The 18,277-nt window shown below is 37.9% G+C and overlaps 2 protein-coding genes across 3 annotated transcripts in view; one reads left to right on the top strand and one right to left on the bottom strand.

The window, feature by feature from the left end:
• LOC138706777 (putative fatty acyl-CoA reductase CG5065) overlaps positions 1–18,277 on the bottom strand; it is a 48,024-nt gene that overhangs the window by 18,585 nt on the left and 11,162 nt on the right. The window contains exons 2-3 of one of the 2 annotated variants that reach the window (XM_069836461.1): positions 3,437–3,632; positions 2,103–2,351 (exon numbers count right to left, since the gene is read on the bottom strand). In XM_069836461.1, the coding sequence (XP_069692562.1) occupies positions 2,103–2,351; positions 3,437–3,631 (444 nt within the window). In that variant the 5' untranslated portion in view covers position 3,632. Of the gene's footprint in view, positions 1–2,102; positions 2,352–3,436; positions 3,654–18,277 lie in introns of both variants that reach the window. The other variant, XM_069836462.1, reaches the window with a different exon arrangement.
• Positions 17,122–18,277, top strand: part of LOC138706779 (testis-expressed protein 47-like) — a 45,886-nt gene continuing 44,730 nt past the window's right edge. Inside the window, exon 1 of the mRNA XM_069836465.1 lies at positions 17,122–17,197. Within this exon, the coding sequence (XP_069692566.1) occupies positions 17,174–17,197 (24 nt within the window). The 5' untranslated portion in view covers positions 17,122–17,173. The remainder of the gene's footprint in view (positions 17,198–18,277) is intronic.

Raw genomic sequence — 18,277 nt, 5'->3', positions numbered from 1 at the left:
GGCAATGTTTTAATTTGGCTGCGACTAAATTGCCACTGTATTTATAATTCAATCTTGTAATATAAACCTATTAAATTGTTACTATAAAATATTATATTCTATGTATATAATTCCAGCACAAATAAGGAATTCTCGTATGAATAAAATTCGACTTACGGTTTGGAAGAATTCGCTATACATGGACGACATGCAAAAAACCACTTTTTCCATAACAGGGATACTGAAAAGTTGTAGGGTACTTCCACGAAAATCTGCCAATATATTTCGTAAAACTTCGTTTACCCTAACCGTGCAAACTTTAACGGAAGATGGTGTAGTTAACGTCGCCGGTGAAACGTTTGACTAATAAATTGCAGAACTATCCTTACTTTTCAAAGCCCCAGAGTACAGCACAGCGTGGCGGCTGGTGGCGGAGACCCTTCCCTGTAAACACTTGCCACTGAAGCAAGTTCCCATATTCACCTATTTCCTTTATTTTGTAACATGAGCTTTCTTGCCTCGTTGTCGAATGATCTTATTTCTGTCTCTTTCAAATCGGACGTGTCGAAGAGTCCTGTTGCTTTCGCACTCGTTCTTGTATAAATAATTGATTAAATGGCGATCTTACTCGTATTAATTATGTAAGCATGTGCGGCTTACAGCTGTTTCGGTGCTATTCGTCACCATCCTCAGAGCCTACTAGATCTCGGCGCTATCTCAACTTCGCTGCCTGTTGTGTGGGTGCATTCGTGTGATGAAGAGTTGTGCCAAATAGTGTGTGTGTTCTGAAATTGATCTGTGTGTTGAGAACTTGATTGGGGTGTGTTTTAGTGTGGCTGTATATTTCATATTGTTCTAGTGTGTTGAGTTTTTGGGTTGTATGCGTAGGATTTCCATGTCTGTATTTATGTTACTGTATGTGTGGTTAGCATTAGTTATGTGTTCGGCATATGTACTTTCTGAGTCTTTGTTATGAATGTTTGGGAAGACAGTTCGACACAGTTCATGCCTGTTTTCCGCCTGTCGCTTCATGAAGTCATAAACTTTAGCAATATAATTACTTGGTTCTGGCTCTGCAATGTTTTTCATTTTAATTTAGAAAATGTAGGACAGATAATGTAAAATTCTTGTGAACGAAGGCCACTCACGGCCCACTAGGACTGTGCCGTAGTTCATTATGATGGTGTGGACACTGCCATCAAGGTTATACTATATGATCTATTACCATGATATGCAGTGGCGTAGCGTCAATGTAAGCTAAAAAGCTCAGCTTCCCCAGTTAATAATAATTTCATAATAAACCTGCAGTTTATGGACAAAATTATTTATTAATTTTAATAGAATTTATATTTACGCGTTAAATATTATGATGCGGCAGCTCAGGATGATTTGTGATGCAGCAGTAAACAAGAAGCCTGCACACACCAGCTTCCAAGCAGACTGGTTTCTTTCACTCATTCTTCTGTGTAACTCACCCCGCAGATTTTCTATCCCTTTCTAACTAAACTACCCTGGTCGCAAGGCTATCAAGAAGCTAGCTTTTACATTGAAAATAAGTAGTTTCCGAGTTATTCCTTTTCGTTGGTTGTGTTCAGTTGAAGTGTTAGTGTGCATTGTGGCTGATATAATAAATAATGAGCGAAATAACAGTTCCTGAAACTAATTTACTTGAATTTTTAGAACAATTCTATTATCAAGACTGACTTACGAACAAAAGTGTGATTTAGAAAACAAATGGCCGACTCCCTAGCTGTCAATGAAGAACAGAACCAAAAGACAGACGCATACTTACGTACTGTATCTATTGACCGTTAATACTGTGATTCCTCTATGACAGGCAGTGAGCTAATGTTATACGTATACGTGTCAATTTGTTAAGAGATATGTGTAAACCGTGAAATCATATTTTACTACGTATCATTTGAGGTCATGCCTTATTGGTGTTACTTACGATGTTCCAACCAATCTTCGACTGCTGACTTGACATTGACTACTATTTATTTTAAGGCTGTATTTTTGTAATACGTTTTATCATATTGCATGAAAGACAACTTGAGTTAGCTTCCCCTGCTCAAAATTTCATGCTACGCCACTGACACAGACATGGGGGGGGGGTGACTCACCTTCAGACTCCTCATGCCCCTGGCCAGCTGCAGCAGCCTCCAGGTCCCCGCCGTGTTCATCTCGACCGCGTCCTTCAGTCTGGCCTCCAGCCTCAACGTGGCGGCACAGTGGAACACCACGGACACCTCTTCCTGAATTCTGGCCTTGTTGTCCGGAGTCAAACCGAGCTCCTCCTGAGTGATGTCCCCCTGGACCGGCAAGATCTTCTGCAGGGCGTCGGGGCGCTCGTTGCGCAGGCGGTCGAACAGCTGTCGTCATTACCACTCAATGAGAGAGACATGTTCGATCGGTATTGCAGGCATTTATTATATCAATAATATTATTATTACTAGTAAGCTTATATCTCATATTACGCCCCAAAGGCAGAGCGCACAAGGATTGTGAATTTAAATGAAAATTGTAATTAGAATATGTACACTAAATATGGTTTTTGGTTTAACATATTCATATGAACAGGCCTACAGTGGTTGAACATTGAACTGAAAACCGTTCACAAGACATTCTTTCTGCTATCTGAACTGTTCACATCAACGGCCTGTATATTCAATGTTGAAACACAACAGGATCGCCAACAGCTAATCACTGACCAGCTGAAAAAAATGTCGCTAATATGGTTCCTTTGTCTGCGACTAAAATTCTAAATCGTCTATATACTTCAATAATAATAATAATAATAATAATAATAATAATAATAATAATAGTAATGTTAATAGTAATTATAATAATAATTAAAAAACTGGCAAATTTCGTAAATAATGGGTATTTATAGCATTTACGAAATTTTCCAGTTTTATAACATTATTATTACTATTATTATTATTATTATTATTATTATTATTATTATTATTATTATTATTATTACTTATGATGTTCAATCCTGTCTTCTGACATTTGAATAAACAACATAATATCTGTTTAAAATTGTCGGATTGACAACATTTATAACCAATTTTTTTTTTTTTCATGGTTCCCACCGGAACACGGCTAGCAATGTTCCGTCCCCAATGCGGCAAACTGATGATCTTCACCATGACATATCTTATATAATAAGAGTTAAAGCCCTGATCACATTATGTCAGATTGGCCATTCCCATGTTATGAATGTCAACATAAAAAGAGAACAACCACCAGACTCCACTGCCGAAAAGGAAATTTTCGGTAACGAACGCTAGATGGAAGAATAGTTGCTCTATGCAATTCCATAAGGGTTATAACGTGACTTCTTTTACAGTCACTAGATGGCAGCATAGTGAAATTGGTAAAAGTCCATGAGGCTGATCAATGTTTGTGTGATCAGGGCTTGGACCCGGCCCGGCGGGCGGGCGGCTCGTACCGGGATCTTGAGCATCTCCTCCGTGCGCGTCTCGGCCGACTTGTAGCGCTTGCTGCGCACCAGGATGTAGATGACGCGCAGGTCGGGGCAGCCGAAGAGCAGCTTCTCCAGCAGCACCTTGCCCATGAAGCCGGAGGCGCCCGTCACCAGCACCGACCGGCCCCGGAAGAAGTCCGCGATCTCGCTGCGCGCCATCCTGCAACGTGAAGCACGAGGGCTGCAATACTGAAATAAGGCTGGGGTGAAGTCTCTGGGGGTAGGAAGGATATGGAAAGGGCTTGGGGCGTGTGTGTGAATGGGACCTGGGTCTATGAGAGGTTGAGACAGGATGGCCCAGCTGTCAGCGTTGTCACGAGGCCACCCAGGCCAGCTGTCGGACTTGGACTTTCATAGGTCGCACAACGAACCAAACCAGCGTCAGCCCCGTGTCTGTTATTTAATCTTACTCAATACGCAGGCGCTGACTGGACAAGAGAGGTCTGTCCCCCCAGTTGCCAGCAGAGTAGTAGCAACTTGTATAATTTGGACTTGGAGTACTCCGTTTTACATTCAAAACATTTATTAAAATCTATCATCATTTGTTTGTAGGCCTACTTGCAGCATTGCTACGGGAACAGCAGATTTTCACACATAACTTTTAAGTGGCTACGTCTTGAATAAATAAATGATTCGTTGTACGAAGATTACCTTACATAAGTAGGTGCTATTGTTCAATGAGGGCTCGCCTGTCGATTTTTGTAATTTGATTTGATCTTCCTTGTTGTCCGTACTGCTAAATTAAAGAAGGCTAATCTCTCTATCCTCGTACTATGTAAAGGCTGGTACACAATAAACCGGAAACGAGAATCGGAACGAAAACGAAAACGGTAAAATTGTTAAAATGTGTACATTTAAATGTGAGCATTCACAATTAACGAAAAACTTGCCGGAGCCCGGGATCGGGAACGGAGAGTTGGCCAAGTTTCAACTTTGATGTTCACGTTTCCGATCACAGCCCACTAGATTCATTATATTGCCATCTAAAAGCTATTTTGTCATCGTATATTTTGTAGCAAGAAGACCGTGACATAACCTATGCATTATTTTGTTCTGTGCTGTGCATCATGGAGCAAGTTATATTTGATGAGTTTCTAATATTGAGTGTTGAGGAAAATCCTCACGTTTACGATAAGCGGCGCGCCTCGTATAAAGATGAGAAAATGAAGGAGAATACGTGGCTTTCAATAGCTGCATCTTTGAACACCGATCGTAAGTGAATCATATTTTATTACTGTATTATTTGTATTACACACAACATATTCATGCTTCAATTCAATAATTACTGTTGTGTTCATTTTTGTTCTATTACAAATGTTTCTTCTCTAATTATTTTACGTTATGGTAGACTTAAAATAGGTTGTGATAATAAAGATGCATGGGCATATTTATAGTACCGTACCTAATGAAATGTTTCAGTTGAAATTTCGAAATTGGTTAACCTGTGTTTATGTTGGCTGCCTTGTACTCATGAGAGAACGTCATTGGTCAATTATACACAACACCAGGATGCGTAATATCGACTTTACACATCATTATTGACATGCATATCGATATGCATAGTTGTCTACGTTCTCGGTTTATTGTGAATCAAAAATTGTCATATTCACGTCCTCTGCTTCTCGTTTTCATTCTGGTTCTCTTTCCCGGTTTATTGTGAACCAGCCTTAAAATGATGAATTTTAGTATTGATTGAATCAGCTGCTTTGAAAGCAAGGACTTAAGTTCGTGTACAGATGTTGCAATGTTACATAGGTGATAGAATGTGTCTTCGTGTTGTAATACACTAAGGCTTCTCAAGTTCACCAGCCCAGGCAGGTCGTATGGAATTGAGGGGTGATCCAAATACAGAGCAGATGTAAAAGTTCCGGAGGTGCCGTGGCGGAGCGGGCGGGCGGCAACAATTACTTTTAATGGCTGCTTTCTTCTTTCGTACAATAGCAGCAATTTTCTTCCCGACTCGATTGCGCTACTCCTTCCGTGAGCAATTTCCTCAAAATTGCTGCTTCGACACAGAACCATGATTGTAACGAAATCTGATAATTACATAAACTTCTAGCAAAGCACGGTTCACTCCATTTTGACAACGTGTTGTTTTCTTACGTGCAGAGTTAGCGACTTTCTTCTCTAATATACGTGTGGGGTTGTTGTGAATGTTGAAACAGATAGATTTACTGAGTAACTGAAGAAATGAAGACAATGCAGAGTTCAGTTATCGACTGGCGCAGCACGTAGGGTCTTCCCAGCATCTGCTCTTACTTTGGTAGTTTGGAAATCGGTAGTTATCATTACCTGACTCTTCGTTCGGTGCCTGTTTTTTTTTTTTTTAACAATCTGAGTTCCCCATATTTTCTATTGGTTCGATTGTTCTGTTCTTGACTTCATCTGTTAAGCAAGCCATTCTCCTTTCGGTTGAGTTTTGCATTATTCTCTGCCGTTCCACTTCTTATTTTCTTGTGCATTCTCTCCTCGTCATATGTCGAAATACACTGCATGTTCATACTTTTGGTTATGTTCTCAAGTATTAATTCATTTTGCCATATTACATCATTTAAGAGCCAGATATCTCAGCTTAATGCCAATGTTCGATACTCGCTATTTGTCTTCGTAAGGTGCTTGATTGTGTGTGTGTGTGTGTGTGTATATGCAATGTCTACCCACTTAACTTTACATGATTCGGGTTCCGCATATTACGGATAGATGGCATGACTGTGACCCATTTTCTAGTTGCACACCACTTCGGCGGGTCACGCCGTACATGATGTGTATCTGTGGAGAGTTATGTCGTGTACTAGGGTGAGTGTATGTGTATGGAATGAGTGATGATGATGAAGACGAGGAAGGGAGAAGGGGAAACCCGGTGCCGGTACGTAGCCTGCGTACTCCTTTGCGTTGTATTTTACTGTAGTCTCTTTCATAATTATTTCTACTTACCGGTATTTGTATTAATCCATATATTAAAAAGTTGAACGTGAGATGTAGCATGTACGGAATGTATCGACATAGAATAATTTGTATGACCCGGTTTTCTATAAATGTCGAACACAGACTTTGTTTTCTGTTTTGTTATCGTGATGTCTAAAAAATTTAACGATTTATTCTTTTCATTTACTTGGGTAAATTTACGATTATTATATAAACGGATAAAGGATCCTATTATACGGTTATCTGTTTGAACATAATTGTGTCGTCCACACAGCTTCTATATAATTTAATATTATGGTTCTGTACTACAAATAGCAAAAGTACGAGTAAATGGATATAATTGCAATACGATTAAGAAAATAATTCACAAAAAAAAGACTGGCTAAACAGAAGAATTTTACAACCCTTTCCAACAATAGAGAGAGAAAACAAAAAGCATATTCAACATTAACATAATACGAGTAGTAAATATATTTCTAATAAACTAGGCAATTTTTTAATAGAGAAAACATTACAATTGCACATAAACCCAATACTTACATACTTACTGGCTTTTAAGGAACCCGGAGGTTCATTGCCGCCCTCACATAAGCCCGCCATTGGTTCCTATCCTGAGCAAGATTAATCCATTCTCTATCATCATATCCCACCTCCCTCAAATCCATTTTAATATTATCTTCCCATCTACGTCTCGGCCTCCTCAAAGGTTTTTTCCCTCCGGCCTCCCGACTAACACTCTATATGCATTTCTGAATTCACTCATACGTGCTACATGCCCTGCCCATCTCAAACGTCTGGATTTAATGTTCCTAATTATGTCAGGTGAAGAATACAATGCGTGCATACAATGTTTATTGTATGGTGAGTGATATTTCAAAGTTTAATACAAGTATATTAACAAACATGTGAATAGTATCAGTGCTAAGTATTCCTAAGTTTAAGAAAGTCAAGTCATGGATCACTTCTGGTATGATTATATCAATTCGAAATAGAAAAAAATATACTTGTAACTAGTTGTCTAACTCTTGTCTACCATTTATAATATATGACAAAGTTAGAATTAAATTTGACTAAAATAGAGGTTGCAAAAATACTAAAAGTAATAATTAAAATTTATTACTTAAAAAGAATAGGTAATTAATTACTTTCAAACGTTCAATACTCAATATAATGTCAATGAGAACATACTGTGAAAATTTTGGTTGAAATATGTAAAATACAAAGAGTTTTGAAAGTATTGACTAGTATTGACAACGTTCGGAGTTGGAGGCAGCAGATGTCTCTGTAGGACAAAGGACAGCTTTCGTAAAACTGGGGGAGGCCTCTTGTGGACAAAGAAAGCAGAAGAAGAGCAGTTGTAGGCCTTCAAGTGCCGCAATGTAAAAAGAAGTGACAGTAAACCATGACCCAAGAACAAGACGTATAATGACTAAGTTCATGGACTTGATAATTTTGTGCGCGGAGAAAGTGTTGTTTTCTCAATTCAAATTTCTGTAGCATGTGGTCGTTAAATGTGAGTACTTCATTAACGGCAATGACGTAATTTTCGATTTGTGTAGAGAAAGTCTTCAAGTTGTTGAATCGACGAATTGCGTTTGTAGTTAGGATCTTCGTAAAAGTACATAACACATTCGATCGCTAGTGCTTCATTAACGAAATGTGCGGACTTGTTGAATCCACGAATTGTTTTCTGAATTAAGATTTCCGGACACTGATGTAGGTGGGTGGTGTTACCAACACGATGAAGATTTTCATCACAGACGTGACTCTCCTTAATATAATTAGGAAGTCTTGGCATTGTTTAATTTTGGAATTTTCTTTTCTGCGTAAGATTGTTTATGCAGGTTGATGTAAGGGGATCTTCCCGGCAGTGATGCAATTCTGGTTATAGGGAGAAAGTCTTGGAGTTGATGAATTGTCGAATTGTTTCTCCTCAGTTATGATTTGTGTGCGCATCGATGTAAGTGGATCGCATTAATAACGCATTTGATGGCTCAACGCCTCCGACTGGAGTGTAATTCTCTATTTACCGAGGTCTACCTTCCGGGACCGGAGTCATTCATCAAGAACTCGAGTGGTCGCTGTGAAAGGTTTCTCTTGTCGAGAGCTTCCCGGGTGCCAGAATGTGTCCGCTCATTGCGTAACTTCGATTTGTGCTTAGTGCCCATTGCGCCACGCCTTCCTTTACACTGCCGACCGTCACCCAGCGGTCCAGCTTCTGGTTGCTTCTCCAATTCGGAAAATGGCTGCAGTGACTCGGCCCGCCAGCGCTTTTCTTCCTCCACAACATTCCAATTCGTTTGTACTGAGTGCGTCAATAAAATATACCTGCTCTTAGGGCTTTCTATTTCGCAAAGTTGGTACAACATTTTTCTTTTGTGCAAGCTTGAGAGAATAATTCGAAATGGTTTGAAAAAAGTCACGCCACAAAGAATTAAAATGGTTTTATTTTATCAGTAGTAGAAACACAGTTAAGTCTATAGGCTAGTTAGCGGTATGTGTACATACATACCACTATATATATATATATATATATATATATATAACATTACATTCAAATGATGAGATATAGGAATTTATTATAATGACAGGAGCATAAATTTACTGAATGCAGGATATAAATTTTTATCAGTATAATCAAGAACAAATTACATAAACATTATGAAACGCTTTTTGGAGAATAAAACAGTTTCCATAAGGGAAATGTTGCTGTTGTTAATATAAAAACAGGAAATTCAATTCAGAAACACATATCGCAATAGTCGAGTTTAAAAAGACATTTGGTGAGATGAATAGAAATAATTTGTTAGCCAAAGATGATGCAATTTATAATAACATGGACAGTCTGTGTAATAAAATAACAGATTATGACACTGGCGGCAATTCCATCAAGCAATGTGTCAAGGACGTAACCTTTCACCACTTTAATTCAGTCATTGATAGTGTTCTGCCCAAGAGCAGGTCTTTCACTGCAAACCCAGCATTCTTCAGTCTTTCTTATTTTCTGCAATTTTTAGTTTATTATTACTCAAATAATAATCAGAGAATGGAGACGAATGTCTCATCGCGAAGCTTTGATCTGTTGGCGTGCTCAGTGTTAATATAATTACGACGATCAATACAGAATTTTTTTTATTTTAGTAGGTTATTTTACGACGCTTTGTCAACATCTAAGGTTATTTAGCGTCTGAATGTGATGAAGGTGATAATGCCGGTGAAATGAGTCCGGGGCCCAACACCGAAAGTTACCCAGCATTTGCTCATATTGGGTTGAGGGAAAAACCCCGGGAAAACCTCAACCAGGTAACTTTCCCCGACCGGGAATCGAACCCGGGCCACCTGGTTTCGCGGCTAGACGCGCTGACCGTTACTCCACAGGTGTGGACCAGAAAAAATGGACTTTCATGGACATAGCAAAATTTGTTTAGATTTTAAAAAATACTGGAAAGAATAAACTTGTACGGACGTTATCTTTTTTTTTTTTTTCTTTCGGTGAGATAGACATTTCAAATAAGATCCGAAGTTCCTTAAATATACCAAAACAGTGAGGATAATGCACTGGAGTGCGTCTGTACTTTGTTACGGCGGCGAAGCATGGAGGGAGAGCAAGGCTAATGAAATGAGATCATGATGCACAGCGGCAGGACCATGATGCACCGCAGCTAGTAAATCACACACAACATTAAAGTCACCTCATCGCAAGCATTCAGGCTCACTGAAACAGAGTTGCCAGAGTTAGCAAATAAGAATACAGGATGCCCAGTTAAATGAATTATTGTTGTATATGCACACGACATTGCACGCGACGCAGACATACTAAAATGAGCTGTTGTTTATTGTCTATGTATATATGTATGTATGTGTGTGAACAGTCCGCAAATTTGTTGGAACCTGGTAAAGCATCACTCGGGGTAGGGTGCCCAGTTCCTTCCCTCCCCCCTATTTTTTAGATATAGAAATTATAATTGATCTTGTCCAACTTTTGTTTTCTACGGTTCGTATCGTATTAGGTAACGAAATCTATCTAGAAATATGTGGGTTGAACATTTGAACAATAAAGTATATTTTTCTGTACCCCAGCATTATAAACAGTCAAAACCGTGCATAACATGCTACATTATTATTCTAGTGTCGTAATAGTAATATGCGTTACAAGAGCGGTATGTTGAAGTTTTCATGCTCGAAGAAAAGTTTGAAAAAGCGAAACGTAGTTGAGCTTTTTTAATTTCCGAGAATTGAAAGAAAACATACCGCTCGTGTATCGTACATTATTTTGTGCGAAGATCGTTTATTACATACCTGAAAGAGGAATTTCTAATTAGTTGCAATGAAATCTCCATCTTGGTTTCTGTTCAATGACGGCAAATTTTCAAAACAAAAATATCTATCTTCAGCATTGTTGCTTTAAAATGTTTTCTGTGTTTACTATACTCCAGCAGGCCGTGATATACGTCTGTCTTTTTTTTTCCCAGTCTATGATGAGTCTGGAATCTTGTTGATTTTTTCACGGCTTCCTTAATGTTACTTGCACCACGAATGCAGTAACTTTAGTGGAGTTGTAGAGTTTACTTAATTTTTGCAAATATTTAAAAACAATAATTAACAGTGCAATTTAGGTGAAATTGCAGTGGTAAGTTTCCAATTTATAATTATTACTATATTGAACGTCTCTAAAAATAATATGTTAAAAGCCTAGAGCAGTAAAATCAATATGTCACTTAAGCGGTAAGAAGAGGGAAATTGTTGTGTGTGTTAGGTTGGGAATACTGAATGTGGAATTTTAGACTTTCCACGGATTGGTTTTGTGCGGAAACCCCTTTCTTCATAGCCCATGATATTTCGAACTACCCATCATTACAAATCTGATGTTATTTCTTGATTAATTGTCTTATAATGCTATCGTACAAAAATAACGTATGAAACACGTTTATAATGTTATACAGTTTTGCACTCGACAAAATTAAGAAACTCGCTTCGCTCGTTCCCTAAGCATTGACTCATGCCGTAAGTAAACATTATAAACTTGTTTCATAATATACTACAGTAAGTCTCTCCCTGGAACTTTGTTATTCTTAATTTTCTTTGGAACTTTTGTTCAAAAGTATAGGTTTAGTATTATTTAAAGCTGGAAGATAACGGTTATTCTATTTGGAACAAGTATCGTAACGAAATAACATTTATCTTGGCATTTGCGTTCATCTCGCTATTCCATTTTTAATGCTCTTGTGTATTTGTGTGTATCTGTCATGCCATATTTTTTAATCATTTCTATACACTAAATTTTTTGTAGGCCTACTCAAACTTTTTCCAGCAGCCTGCTTTAAAATATTTTGGACAGCTTTCCATTCATTTCCTACAATATCTTGAATCGGGGTGGTTTCTTTCATAATCGCACCCAATCTTTTCTGATACAGCTAAATTACACAGACTTAGCTGCTCGATAAGATATTTCCTTTTCACAATATATAGGCCTACTTTATCTTCTTGCTTTAATGCGAATAGGGCTTGTCGGACGGCAGAGATCACAAGCTGTTCGTAGTCATTACACACTATTATTATTATTATTATTATTATTATTATTATTATTATTATTATCATTATTGTTATTATCATTATTATTACCATTGTCATTTTTTATTTTCGACAAGTAGATGTTATGTGGATTCGATTGAGAAGCTTTTATCATCCAGACTGCTGTCAAAAAATCTGAAAATTGGAATTTATAAAACAGTTATATTACCGGTTGTTCTTTATGGTTGTGAAACTTGGACTCTCACTTTGAGAGAGGAACATAGGTTAAGGGTGTTTGAGAATAAGGTGCTTAGGAAAATACTTGGGGCTAAGAGGGATGAAGTTACAGGAGAATGGAGAAAGTTACACACACAGAACTGCACGCATTATATTCTTCATCTGACATAATTAGGAACATTAAATCCAGACGTTTGAGATGGGCAGGGCATGTAGCACGTATGGGCGAATACAGAAATACATATAGAGTGTTAGTTGGAAGGCCGGAGGGAAAAAGACCTTTGGGGAGGCCGAGACGTAGATGGGAAGATAATATTAAAATTGATTTCAGGGAGGTGGGATATGATGATAGAGACTGGATTAATCTTGCTCAGGATAGGGACCAATGGCGGGCTTATGTGAGGGCGGCAATGAACCTCCGGATTCCTTAAAAGCCAGTAAGTAAGTAAGATGTAATGTGTTAAATAATGTAAGTATGTGTTAAAGAGCCACGGCGGTTTCCTCGGAGAGGGAGAGGAAGCCAAGCATGCCCGCGGAGTGCAAGCTGTTGTGGCTTGTAACATGTGAACGCAATGGTCGTCAAAATAGTATTAGGTTCGTGCTGTGTGCCAGGCCACGCAGTGAGCAGATATTCTGAACCACAGAGTGACGGCCGTCTACTGCACTGGAGAGCAGAACTGTAAGATAATACATACAGTGCGATGACGATGCAGCAGCGAGATGACAAGGATGACTTCCATGGCGATAACATTGACGACGAAGACAAATTATAAGACATGATTATGATGATTAGGATAAACACTAGAAGACAAGAGACGATAAAAGCGATAATTATTATGGTGATGAAGAGTGGAAGGCAAGAGAAAATAAAACAATAATTATTATGGTGATGAAGCGTGGAAGGCAAGAGAAAATAAAACAATTATTATTATGGTGATGAAGAGTGGAATGCAAGAGAAAATAAAACAATAATTATTATGGTGATGAAGCGTGGAAGGCAAGAGAAAATAAAACAATTATTATTATGGTGATGAAGAGTGGAATGCAAGAGAAAATAAAACAATAATTATTATGGTGATGAAGCGTGGAAGGCAAGAGAAAATAAAACAATAATTATTATGGTGATGAAGAGTGGAAGACAAGAGAAAATAAAACAATTATTATTATGGTGATGAAGAGTGGAATGCAAGAGAAAATAAAACAATAATTATTATGGTGATGAAGAGTGGAAGGCAAGAGAAAATAAAACAATAATTATTATGGTGATGAAGCGTGGAAGGCAAGAGAAAATAAAACAATAATTATTATGGTGATGAAGAGTGGAAGACAAGAGAAAATAAAACAATTATTATTATGGTGATGAAGAGTGGAATGCAAGAGAAAATAAAACAATAATTATTATGGTGATGAAGCGTGGAAGGCAAGAGAAAATAAAACAATAATTATTATGGTGATGAAGAGTGGAAGACAAGAGAAAATAAAACAATTATTATTATGGTGATGAAGAGTGGAATGCAAGAGAAAATAAAACAATAATTATTATGGTGATGAAGAGTGGAAGGCAAGAGAAAATAAAACAATAATTATTATGGTGATGAAGAGTGGAAGGCAAGAGAAAATAAACCAATAATTATTATGGTGATGAAGCGTGGAAGGCAAGAGAAAATAAAACAATAATTATTATGGTGATGAAGAGTGGAAGGCAAGAGAAAATAAACCAATAATTATTATGGTGATGAAGCGTGGAAGGCAAGAGAAAATAAAACAATAATTATTATGGTGATGAAGAGTGGAAGACAAGAGAAAATAAAACAATAATTATTATGGTGATGAAGAGTGGAAGACAAGAGAAAATAAAACAATTATTATTATGGTGATGAAGAGTGGAATGCAAGAGAAAATAAAACAATAATTATTACGGTGATGAAGAGTGGAAGGCAAGAGAAAATAAAACAATAATTATTATGGTGATGAAGAGTGGAAGGCAAGAGAAAATAAAACAATAATTATTATGGTGATGAAGAGTGGAAGACAAGAGAAGGTGATGAAGAGTGGAAGGCAAGAGAAAATAAACCAATAATTATTATGGTGATGAAGAGTGGAAGGCAAGAGAAAATAAAACAATAATTATTATGGTGATGAAGAGTGGAAGGCAAGAGAAAATAAAACAATTATTATTATGGTGATGAAGAGTGGAATGCAAGAGAAAATAAAACAATAATTATTACGGTGATGAAGAGTGGAAGGCAAGAGAAAATAAAACAATAATTATTATGGTGATGAAGAGTGGAAGGCAAGAGAAAATAAAACAATAATTATTATGGTGATGAAGAGTGGAAGACAAGAGAAGGTGATGAAGAGTGGAAGGCAAGAGAAAATAAACCAATAATTATTATGGTGATGAAGAGTGGAAGGCAAGAGAAAATAAAACAATAATTATTATGGTGATGAAGAGTGGAAGACAAGAGAAAATAAAACAATTATTATTATGGTGATGAAGAGTGGAATGCAAGAGAAAATAAAACAATTATTATTATGGTGATGAAGAGTGGAATGCAAGAGAAAATAAAACAATAATTATTATGGTGATGAAAAGTGGAAGGCAAGAGAAAATAAAACAATAATTATTATGGTGATGAAGAGTGGAAGGCAAGAGAAAATAAAACAATAATTATTATGGTGATGAAGAGTGGAAGGCAAGAGAAAATAAAACAATAATTATTATGGTGATGAAGAGTGGAAGGCAAGAGAAAATAAAACAATAATTGAAGACCAATATGGCTATAAAGACTGCAAACTATGCCGGTAAGTAATAATTAGGATGATTGAGATTGCGACAAGGACATGGATAATTCCCAAAGATTGAGAAAATAACTGGAGGCAAACTGAAATCATTGATTAGCTGAAGAAAATAGCAAGATATTAGATTGTTTTGCTTATATCAAACTTGCTGCAAAATGCATTATTCATGGAGCGATGCGGTCCCAGAAGTGTTGGCATGCACATTTCTGAAAGCAGAACATTGACACTGTTGCTGGGTTGAAGCCGGCAGCCTGACCTTGGTTTGGGCAGCCCTGCATGTTTGTCAACAATCCCGTTCATCTGATTTTCTCTTTTGGAGCAGGCGGCTGTCTGTTGCTTTCACCGTTCCTGCGTGGTTATGCAACACGCCTGTCATGAATTAAGGCAGGTCGCGAGGAATTTGGCCGTGGCGAGTCTGGCCTCTCACAAGCCATGATCGGGTGTGGCTTGTCGTTGACTGTATCACAGCTCCGAGAAATCGCCATCTCTGCCCGATGTGACTCATAGGATGTACGTATACGTGAACATCCAGCCAGAGGAGTCGTGGCTACTTGGACAAGATAACCGAGATCTAATTCATTATCGTCCCACTCACATGTTAACATCGGCAACTATTTGATACTCAAGGAACGTCCACACATCGCCATATACAGGGACATCATGTTATTTTTACTTCAATTTTTATTGTACCTGCGTTTCTGAATGTACTTGACTCCCACCTCTTTCACTAATGTCCTTGCTAACGACAGTCACACAAACTTACGGCCGCTGTTGCTAGCAGTGAAGTAAATAGTACAAAGTACAGTACGGTACTTAACAGCATTATTTAAACAAGAGTTTTGTTTTACTGTTTGTAGGTATGAAGGACGATGATGGAAACTGGAATTACAATGTAACCGAATGTGAACAACAGTTTTTCTTGTTTTTTTTTTTTTTCACAATTTCCTGGTTATATCATTAGGGAATATTTTCGTAGAAATGTCATTAATCTGGTAGATAAATTTAGAGCAACAGAGTGTACAGAAAGGAAGAAAAGTGTAAGGTGGCCAACAAAGGTGACAGAAGATGCTGTAGAATATGCTAGAGAAAGGATGCAGCGAAGTCGTAATAAGTCGGTCAAGAAGTTAGCTGTAGAAATTGGGGTTTCTTACGGAAATGCTCACAAAATTCTCAGGAACAAATTAGATTAGTAATATGCTGAATAAAGTAGACATTAAATAATGTATATAACTGCCTGAAGACTTGAGTTTGTGAAAAAAATTGTTACTATTCTACTGTTTTTTGATAAAATACTGTAAAGTAATGACCAAACTGAAAATCGTAATACTATATTTCTCTGTAACATAAATAGATACATTACTTTTCTCTCCTCCTATAGCTAGTAAAATGAATTGTTTACATATTGCACTAGCAACTCCAAACTCCTGTAATGGAAGGGGGCAACAGTGTTTCCGAGTATAGCCAGGTGAATGTTAAAAATGTTGGTAAAATAAAGTGATGTCCCTGTACATTCTTGGACAAATATACGGACCCACACATCGCATGTTTGTCACTTGCTAATCAGTATTGTTGATACTATGATGCTTATGTTGATTCGCCACAGATATGAACATCTGTCGGCTCGTGATGGGAATCATTCGCCATCGTCTAGAATCATCGAAACAACAAAACCACGCAGTGACGAAATCGCTAATAGCTGTCACATCATCGCCGCCGCGCCAGAAAGCATCGCGTGCCCACACTGAGGAAAGCGGGAGAACTCTGACTACAACCCTATTCCATCATAAATATCATTCCATTTAGTGCGGGGCTCGAACCCGGGTTGGCGGAATTAGCTGTTGTGAGTGCGAATTGACTGCAAACAGACACTGCGCTGTTCATATCTGATATTGCACGTGACATGTTCCATGCTTTAAAGTGCATACCAAGTTTTTAAAAACGTATCCTCAAATTTTAAAACTTGTATCAGATAATCTTTAAAATAAGTAGGTAAACCTTTTGAAAAAGACTGACATCGCAGGATTGCTTAAACTAGATATCTGAGAAATGTAATATTCGTATGTTCCATTCCTTCGAAACAAATGCCGAACAGTTGCTACGAACGCAGTTACGTAATGTCATCGTCACAGCTACTGCTTACAAATCACAGCTGACAACATTGCCTTTGAATGTAATGACAGGTGCAGGAGCTCAGCATCGATTACATGTGCGGCCAATTCAGTCAACATGCTGTCTTGGGAAATGACGCAGGTAACTATTGGCCGTCTTCTTAAACTTTCCTTCGAAGTTGAAGATTTCTGTAATGAACGTAGACTTGTTGTTTACTCAATTGTCCGAAAACAGGTTTGAAACTCGAGATAGAAATAAGGCATCTCTCCTGAGTCAAACTAAGCTATGAAATAATGGGGTAGGGTGGTCAGAAGGTAGACTATGTTTCCATTATTCGTAACTATCTCTAATGCAACAGGAAGACTCGTAATGGTAATTTGTCGTAATCGCCGTTTTGTTTCCAAAGCAGACCGAGGGTATTTTACAGTTTTCCCCGACTACGTGAAGTAGTTTAGAGGGAAAGACACGAAACAATATTTTTTCGGTCTGAAGAATGCTCACATCTAAAGGTTGATCCACAATAAACCGGGAACGGAAACGAGAACGAGAACGGAAATATGTTAAAATAAATGTATTTAAATGTAAGCATTCCCAATACTTAATTGTGAATGCTCACATTTAAATGCATTTATTTTAACAATATTTCCGCTCCCGTTCTCGTTGTCGTCTTCATTCCCGGTTTATTGTGAACCAGCCTTAAATCCGCATTTTGCGAACGTTGGTACACTTCGTAGTTCATAGAATTAGAATGTGAAACATAATACATTCCACAAAACACCGCGAGTGATATAAGATCGAGCGTATTATTAAACTATTTAAAGTGTCCTTAAAATAGCATTTTCTCCTCGGCGGCGGTGAACAGCTGCAACAATGTGTTTGCATGACCTGCACGCATTACTGACCTCGCGACTGGGAGATTCCAACGCACGCGTAAGACACGAGCTCAGTCTGCTTTCTCTCTTCCAGACCACGCCCTTCGTTTCCAAACTCGGTAGCAGTCTAACCATCCCACGTCAACATTGTTTCGCTCCAATATGTTCATTTCCGGGCCTACCAGTTTCTTGTAAATGCGTTGAATCCAGGCACACACGAATTTGGTGTTTGGGACTGCACGCAGGTCTTGAGTGCCTGCAATACGTGCAACTGCTGCTGATAATGTATCGGGACTTTGATCTTATTCTCTGCTGTTGCAAGATGGAATGAAAGTTATTCTGAGACTTT

The sequence above is a fragment of the Periplaneta americana genome, chromosome 9, assembly GCF_040183065.1.
Source record: "Periplaneta americana isolate PAMFEO1 chromosome 9, P.americana_PAMFEO1_priV1, whole genome shotgun sequence".
Taxonomy (NCBI): domain Eukaryota; kingdom Metazoa; phylum Arthropoda; class Insecta; order Blattodea; family Blattidae; genus Periplaneta; species Periplaneta americana.
The sequence above is the reverse complement of the archived record's forward strand: the minus strand, read 5'-3'. Positions and strand labels throughout refer to the sequence as shown.